The 8,927-nt window shown below is 42.4% G+C and overlaps 1 protein-coding gene across 2 annotated transcripts; it reads left to right on the forward strand.

Annotated features, from left to right (window-relative positions):
- The first annotated feature begins 299 nt into the window (after positions 1–299).
- On the forward strand, positions 300–6,005 carry LOC146679658 (uncharacterized). 2 transcript variants are annotated; one of them, XM_085450107.1, is made up of 3 exons: positions 300–499; positions 5,342–5,546; positions 5,662–6,005. In XM_085450107.1, exons 1-3 carry the CDS (start codon positions 413–415, stop codon positions 5,700–5,702), a joined length of 333 nt encoding a protein of 110 aa, XP_085306233.1. In that variant the 5' UTR covers positions 300–412; the 3' UTR covers positions 5,703–6,005. The 2 variants fall into 2 exon arrangements, with proteins under 2 accessions (XP_085306233.1, XP_085306234.1); XM_085450108.1 differs by having other exon boundaries at positions 5,342–5,527.
- Positions 6,006–8,927: the final 2,922 nt, after the last annotated feature.

Consider the following 8,927-nt stretch of genomic DNA (forward strand, 5'->3'; position numbering starts at 1 on the left):
CACACACGCCATCTTTAACGATGGCGTGGAGTCTGTGCCCTGTTCCTCCCACACACGAGTGTTCGTTCATGTTCGGCCTTGTGTCTGAGCGTTTCCTCTCAGTGTGTCTGTAACGAGGAAGCCACGGGCAGGTCGCACACAAACGTGTGGCTGCCGAGTGTGCGAGTGTGGCAACGTGTGGCAACTATTCTGGTTTGCCAGCGACGTTTCCAGATAAACACTGGTGGCAGCTGCTGCCATGGCAACACCATTGTGCTCCCTCCCTCCCTGGCTCGTCTCCCCTCCCTCTCCCCAACCACTCCTCTCTCTCATGCTCTGCCGGCTCAGAGAGCGAGGACCAGAGAGGAGAGAGGTCAGCTCGATTCAGAGGACAGAAAGAAGAAAGGAATAACCCGGAGTGGACGGGGACAGGATGAGCGAGGACAGCCACTCCCACTACAGGCTGGACCCCAGCGATCGGCTCAACGGGCTGGGACAGAGGAGGAAGAGACCCAAGAAGGTAAACGAATAGATGGAGCGCCACGTGGTGCAAAGTGTGTAAGGATGGAGCACCCCACCCTGCAAAAAGAGAAAGGAGGTGGGGTTAGGTGAGGTTTGTTTATGTGCAGACGAGCGTCCACATGATGTTAGGAGCACCGAACCATCTCTCACCCCGTCGTCTCCTGTGGAGTGTGTGGCTGCTCCCCCACAGCAGTTGTATCCTCTCTCATATCCTCCGTCTCCTGGTGTTGTGTTGCTCCACAGTGAGTCGTAGTAGGAGGCTCACATGCTGTCAGGGTGGGTCCCTGCTCGCTCTTTGTGTGCCTGTCGTTGGGGGTTTTGGTGTTTGCAGCTATCAGGAGGTTTGTGTTGTAGCCTGATGTGAGAAGTGTTGTTATTATCATCATTTTTAACATTTCTGCACCGCTACAATAAACAGACACACACCCATCAGCCTGTTTACAGATCTATACGCCCATAAAGACGTGAAACACACATTGCACAAATCTACTATAACGTGTTCATATGTGTTATAAAATAAAGAGGTAAACTATTTGCTGTTCAGGTTGATTCATAAATATGACCTCAGCACGTGAAATCCTACTGCTGACATCCCTAAAAGCTCGTCAGACCAACGAAGCCGTACAACACAAATAACCAGACCAAACCAGGGTTGTGCGTCTGTTGTTGAGAACATTGTCAGTAAACCACAGTGACGTCCTACAGAGGACTCGTGTTGTCATTATTTTTGTGTATGTCGTGTGAGCTGAGAGCTGTAACCAAAGGTAGTGAGCGCGTCGGCCTTTAACGTCGCGGCTGGTTGTGCGATCGCGTCGCCGCTGAACTCGTGAGAGTTTGTCTCAGGGATCTTTACATTTGAAGTCAGGTGAACATCCAGTGAACTAACAGAACATTCAGGAGCAGTTTACTCTCATGAATGTCAGACAAACTGAGGTTTGTGTGTCAGTTAGATTCTTTAAGTCATTAAAGTGTCTCTGTTAGGAAAAGCATCTGTTTCCTCCACTTCTGCAGAACTGCATGACCTGTAGCATCATTGCAGGAAGTATCCTGTGACAATGAGTGACTGCACATCATCATTATCAACACATAAACCTGTGGTCTGGACCTGCAGTTCTTATTTTTACTGTCTGGTTTTGTGTAAAGCAGCACTTCAGTAAGCACCTGTGAAGCACACAGTCATAGTCGAGTAATGAAGCGATCCATATGTGAAACATATTCCACGTCTACAGGATAGTGGAGGTTACATGGGTCAACCTGGCAAACTGTACCAGCACATGTGATCACACTGATAGCAGAACACAGGTATGTGAGTCTCTACGACGAGGTCAGAAACCAGTAACAAATGTTTCATGTGATTCGTTTTTCTCCAGTTTGTCTGCAGTGAACCTTAAATACTCACTGAACCAGCTGTTTCCTGATGTGGTGACGTGTGTCGGTGATGAAGCCAACACTCTGTCCAGTGTTGGGCAAGTTACTTGAAAACAGTAATCAGTAACTAATTACTTCCCAAAAAAAGTAATCCTGTTACTTTACTGATTACTTATTTTCAAAAGTAATTAATTACTTAGTTACTTAGTTACTTTTTAAAAACACGATTTCCAACCTGAGTAGGTGATAAAGTGATAGATCTTTCAGCCCAATTCTACTTTTTCTGCATAATCCATCATACAAAATGTAATCAAATGGAAAAGTCTCTTTTTAAAACTTGTTTTATTAGTTTTAATCTTTTAACTTTATGCATCGAGCAAACATTTAATTATCTGCAACATTCTCTGACTGGAAGAAATTAGTTTAACATTTAAACCTATTTTCTGCACATTCCAGCACATAAAATAAAATATTTTTTGTGTTTACACTCAGTCTTTCAAATAGATGCAAGTAAAACACAGCAGAAAATAAATAAAGTCAAAGACTCAGCGGTCCTGTTGCTCTATTTTCACCTGTAAAGCAGGAGTGGGGTAGGCGGAGGTTTACCCTGGTGCAGGTGTGCCGCGGTCAGTGGAAGAATCCGCGAGTTTCTCTGTGAGTTTCCCATTACGTCGTAGCTACTCGGTGCTTGTTGGAAGTTTAGGGGTTTTTTCGCTGTAAAAAGAAGTTTTCTTCCCACGCACAGCGGACACTAATGTTTTTGTCACTTTTATGGAATCAAACTCAAAGTAAGGTCAGTACTTCCACGCTTTAAACGCTGCACGCTCATACTCTCTCTGCACTCGATATGTGATCCATTGTTGATCTGCACACAGCTGTTGTCACTAACGTCGCACTCGCTTACGTCACTGTCGTGAGACATTCTCGCAAAAAAATCACGGTTTTAGTAACGCAGTAACGCAGCGTTCCTACGGGAAAGTAACGGTAATCTAATTACTGTTTTTGCAATAGTAATCCCTTACTTTACTCGTTACTTCAAAAAAGTAATCAGATTACGCGTTACTGGAGCGTTGTTCTCCTCTGTAACAAAGCAGTGATAAAGGAATAGATGCTGATTTTATTAACTTGTGTCTTTGTGCTGCTGGATTCAGTCTGAAGCAGGCAGCAGTGCTGAACCTACCAGTGTAAATGTGATGGTGGAAGCAGAGGCCAGCACTTGGCAGTGCTAAACACAATAAAAGACTCACAAGTTCCTGCTCAAAGGTCAGCTGCCTTCAGATCAATCATTAACCTGCAGCAGGTTGTGGCCTGATGTGTTTGTAAGAGTTTCACTTTCAGGAGGAGAAGATTTAAACGAGTCACACAAATGTGAACTACAAAGTCTGTGACACACAATTTATGCAAACTGCAGTAAATCTGACCTGAAGAAATCCAGTCTTCTGCCTGTTGTGGTTGTGACAGCTGCTCGTAGGAGAGTTTGTTTGTAGGAGGTGGAGATGTTCTCAGATCAAGTGCGTAATCGTCTCTTTGTGTAGACGCTAAAAGCTGTGAGCCAAAACTCTCTGCTCTGAAACTCTTCACTCAGTCCTCACGCTGAGAGTTTAGAGGCTGAACTTCTTGTTCCTCCATAACACTTTTCATGAAACAGCAGAAATGAGCTTGTGTTTCTCAGCAGTGCGCACACAGAGAACCGATCCTCTCTGCTCAGTCTGAACAAATCAAAGTGAAACGTCAGTGAAAACACAGCTGCTGATCAAACTGTGTCAGATTAATGCCTCAATGTTTCACTGTGAGGTTAAAAAATACATAAAAATGATTTAAAGAAGTAGGAGGCAGATTTTCACAATAAGAGCACTTTGTTTTTAATTCAGTTAATGTCAAACTGTCATCAACACCTCTGTGTTGTCTCTGAGCAGATTCAGGCATTACTCAAATAATAAAGGCTTTTTTTCACTATTATACTTTTCATTAGTCTCCAGGTTGATGATTATAAACAGAATTATTAAAGTTTGTATCATTTCAGGCTGAAAATCAACATGAATTTGGTTCTAATCAAAGAAGCTCCTTTAATGTGTGTCATTAAAATCCTCACACAGACTTAAAAAGGCGACATTAACATTAAAATAAATGAAAGAAGCTTCAGCTGAGAGCTTCATGCAGTCATCATCAGCAGCTCATAGCAGTCACAGCTCTTTATTACGCAGCTTTGCAGGAATTAAAGTGGCTGAAGTGTCAGAGTTTGTGTGAGAAGCTGCTTCATGGACAGCTGTACACACGTCTTTATTATTTCTTCATAAATCAAACACACAGGTTTGTCTGCAGATGATTTAAAGTGTGTCGTTGTGCAGTTAAAGCTGTTTGTGTGACGCCCTGACCTCCTGTGAATGAAACAGCCAATCAGATCCATCAGAGAGAGAGCAGGAAGTGTGTGTTTGTGACAGAACAAGGAAACAGTGATGATGATGAACATACAGGTCCTCTGATGTTTCCTGTTACAGTAACGCTTGTTCATCTGTTGCTCTCCTACACTTTCCTATAAATAAAGGAGAAAAAGTCCGTTTAGTTTCATTTCCTACAGCTCAGAGTTACACTTCACATTCCTGCTGTCACATCAAAAAGCTTCACTTTGGTCCAACATCTACATGTTAACATGAAACACAGACAGACTCAGAACATCTGGAACATCTGCACTTTGACCCAAACTGTTATAGCAGGATATTTTCTACATATTTCTTATGTTGGACCTGTTTGAACTGTAAACGACCTGTAATCATCTGTAAATGGTGTGAGACACACTGAGGCCACCTACAGGGCAGCTGGGGAACAGCAGGGATCTGAAATCATACAAGACGTTAGTGAGTGAGAAGAACAAACGGACTTAAGATGGCTCGAAGTGATCAAAGTTGATCTAAAACAGAAGATAAATCCACTGATTCTTTGTAAAGTTCATCTGCTGCTCACATGAATCCATGAAAGATTTATTTCACTGAATGTTTCTTCAAAGCTCATTTCAACCTGTTGAAGTCATGAATGAAAGTGCAGACTGAGAGTGGATCACATGATGTTTGAGGTGTGTCATGTGACATGTTCAGTATTGTCACACATGTCTAGATTGTCCCTGATATCATAACTGCTCAAACACTGATGATTATATTTGAAGAATTATTCCTGATGGCAGCAAAGTTTGAATGGAGCTCTCTGTCTGTGCTGATTTGTCGCCCTCTGGAGGTCAAAGCACAAACCTACAGGGCAGCTGGGGAACAGCAGGGATCTGAAATCATACGAGATGTTAGTGAGAAGTTAGAACAAACGGACTTAAGATGGCTCGAAGTGATCAAAGTTGGTCTAAAACAGAAGATAAATCCAAAGCAGCATCAGATGAATGTTACCATTTCCAGTTACGGTGCCCTTCATCTAATATGGAAATGTGTTGTTTTTTTTGCCGTGTTGTTGTTCTTCCTATTGTGTTTAGGCCAGAGATGCTCTTCAAACAGCGGACAGACATGACCACATTACAAGAACATGGTGTGAGTCCGATTTGATATTCCAGTCAACGCTGAGAGACCTTAACCAGGAAGTCAGAGGTCAGCTGATGCTGCGAGCAGGAAGTGAACCAAGGGAAAGGTCCACTCTACTCAATCTCAAAGAAAATATGCTGGTGTTTGTTGATGTTGATGGTACAATAAAAATATATAATATAATAAATAATAAAATATCATGTGATGATGAGATGTGTTGTTGGTGTTTGTATTTTCTGTAAATGTCTTTTTTAATGTAAATGCTTTGTTCCAGACGGACAGGGAATCAGTTGCTGTACGATGACATCATCTTGATGTTGACGAGGAGGGCGAGAAAAACTAGTTTAGTCCTGCAGATGGCGATCTTGCACCGTGTTCAGAGAGCCGACACTTTGATGGTGCTGCTCTACTCAGCTTACTTTAGCCTGGGTTGGACTCTATATGAGCAGCTTCCACTCTGGTTTCACTCTTAAACACACTTGTTTGATTTCACTTGTAAAAGTTGAAGAATAAATATTTTATTACAAAATTATTTGTTGATGCATTTTTTTAGGGTCAAATATCTTGTTTGATTTGAGGAATGAACTGTTAGGGTGGAAAAAGTGAATCAGGTTAAAATAGTGGTGCTTTATATCAGTGAAGATGTATAATGTAATTTAAAATGTTGATGATGGGTTGTAGTGGGCTTGTACTTACAAAACTGCCTCATTTTATTGGAACGATCCACAGTTGCATCCATTCACGGATGACATCTGACATCATTTGACATCTGGTCTGAACACGTTTGTACACAAGATGCCTCAGTTCTGGATGTTCCCACAGACTCCTCTGTGCACCTAAAGAAAAGGTCAAGGGTCAGCAGCACATGTAGTTGGGACAAGTCTTCAGTCGCACAAACTACACAATCATTTTCCTCCAATGACGACTTTTCACTTGCAGAAATGGTCCTGTGTGATTTCCAGGCTGTGATATAAAAACTAGTTCCTAATGGCAGCGACTCACTCAGTAAACATGTGTTTCCTTCACCAACCTCACACACAGATCCAATAAGATCAGGAAGTGGGCAGTATAGTACAATATGTGTTATTCTGTGCTGCACTGCCCAAACTAAAGATCTGCTGAAGTGTTGGAAATGATCCAGATGTTTATTTTGGACGATACAGCAGAAGATCAGACATGAAAGTGGAGATAACACAGAAGACCTGCAGCAAAGGTCAGAGGTCAGACTGGGCCCTGGATTCAACAATGAGCCAATGATCATCAAGCAGTGACTAAAGCAGAGCCCTGACGTTCTGACATTCATCACACAGTCAGAACAAATGTCTGCTGATGACTTCATCTCATGAAACGACTGATAGATGTCAGTCCATTGATCAGCTGAGCTGCTGATCTTCATCGTCACAGAAACATTCAGCTTGTTTCAATCAGTAAATAACTCCCACTACTCCCAGTTTGAACTGTTCCCACTCAAAATGCTGTGAGAACAATGATCATTGTAGAACTTCACAAACATCACGTGTTGTTTTCCACATGTAAGATCAGCAAACACACAGAAACTTCCTGTTGCCACACACGGCCTCTAAAATCTCTTCCACGCTTTCTGTCTGAAGTCCACTCTCTGTGTCGGATCCACAGGAAACAACAAGATCTTATTAACATGGTTTTCAATGTGTCTCCTTCCAAAAAGTCCAACCAATGAACAAATGTGTGTATTTGTGGAGGCCGAACAAAAGCATGACACATTTCTCTGTTTCTATAAACTGGAGTCAAACACAAACATGAAGAGTTTCACTGACAGACTCCAAAATGCCCCCACAGTGGATCAAAGGGAAATCCTACAGTGTGGCCAGAGACTCTTAATGGCTCCAACATCAACACATCCACAATGTTGGATCCAGTTCTGCCTCACAGAGTTACTAAGACACACCCTCTGCAGCATCACAACAGCTCCACCTGCTTCACCTGCCTCCTCAGCATCTGTACACCTGAAGAGAAAAGAAAGGCTCCAACAGCTCAAATCTACAAAGGATTCATGAAGTTTCATCCAACAATAACATGTTTGCCTTCCACAGTGTGCTGTTAGACACCACTGTACCTCTGCCATTTCAAAAAGAGCAGCTTGGGAACATTTTGGCTCCAAACACTTTGTGTTTAAGTTCTTTGTTTTCTTTGTGAAGCCGACAACATCTGGAGCTTTGTGACTCATAGAAACATCATTTTGTTCTTTAGATGACAGCAGATTGGGACTGAATAATCAATCACTATCAAACCAATAAAGACAAACATGCTGATTTTACAGGAACTTTGTTGGAGAAGCTGCAAAGACATGAAACTGGTGGAGATCCCAAACCAGTTGATAGTGCTGGTTATTCCAAATAAAGCTGTTTCCCTTTGAGATGAAATGACTTTCTGTCCTGATATATAATAAAGATGTTGTTGTTTTTGAGCCCCTGTATTAAAAGTAGTTTAAAGTCAGCTTGAGTTTGATGTCTTTATGTCAAAGCTGCTCATGATGTTGAGCTGCTGATGGAATAAAAACAATATAAAAGCATGTAGTCCAGACTTAAATGTAGCCTGTTGTTAGCTGAGGTCCACACACAGTGTTTGACAGTGTAAAGTGTGTGAAAGGGCTGCTGGTGGAGCTCACTAGGATGAGCAGGTGACCACGAGGTGGAGAGCAGCTGGCCTGGCTTTGACCCGGGCCACGCCCCCTTTCTCTCTGCTTTGCTGTCACTTATCTTCACTGCTCTGTCCAATAAAGCTGAAAAAGGCCCCGAATCAAAGAAATCTGCTGCAGCCTCTGAAACGTCTTCTGTTTCCTTCCCGACGGCTTTTTCACCGTCAGCCCATCAGACAGTCCAGCAGCATTTATGATGATGTCATGATGTTGAAGAGGCTGCTACGGTGGCCTCCCATGACCCCCAGCCTCATCACAGCTGAGATGCAGACATTTGAAAACATTCAGCAGACAACTGAATAACAGTCCAACACAACAGTCTGTGTGCAGACACACACTGACCTTTCATATAGTCAAACACAGCTGGTTGAGTCATTTCTCTGTGAGTCTAAACACAGCACATACAGAGAAATGTAGACAGGATGTGCAGCCAGTGCAGTAAATGGTCTCAATATCAGCTCTTTAGAAAATGATCCTGATGAACATGAAACTAACATCCAATGAGAAACAGCTTCCTTGTTTCATGTCCAATAACAATAAATGCAGAGCTAATAAAGAGCTGTTCTATTGTAAAATGCTGAGATGATTATTAGACAGAACCCAGCGGCTCACCAAAAGCCTGCATTGAAAATCTATATGAAAGTCATCTATGCTCATATATGGCAAAATCCTGTAACTGTCACTGTGTTTTTGATCTGTGCTCTTGTTGGTTGGACAAGTTTGTAAATGACAAAGAGCTCAGTGGACTTTGCATCCATCACATCCTGTTAGATGTTTGTTTTTCCTTCACAGCTTTGTGATGAAGGCTGAAGAACAGAGATATGAACTATTGCCAACATGAATCCTGATGCATGACGTGGGCA

This window comes from Copadichromis virginalis, unplaced genomic scaffold (genome assembly GCF_057382275.1).
Source record: "Copadichromis virginalis isolate Kocher_CV1m ecotype Utaka unplaced genomic scaffold, C_Virginalis_male_GT1.1 unmapped_scaffold_1, whole genome shotgun sequence".
Classification (NCBI taxonomy): Eukaryota; Metazoa; Chordata; class Actinopteri; order Cichliformes; family Cichlidae; genus Copadichromis; species Copadichromis virginalis.

Bases quoted from the DNA above. Each gene is read 5' to 3' on its own strand.
- LOC146679658 (XM_085450107.1), top strand. From the start codon at position 413: ATGAGCGAGGACAGCCACTCCCACTACAGGCTGGACCCCAGCGATCGG. The intron at 500-5,341 runs GTAAACGAATAG...TATTGTGTTTAG, and splicing joins GGAGGAAGAGACCCAAGAAG to GCCAGAGATGCTCTTCAAAC. The intron at 5,547-5,661 runs GTACAATAAAAA...GCTTTGTTCCAG, and splicing joins GGTGTTTGTTGATGTTGATG to ACGGACAGGGAATCAGTTGC.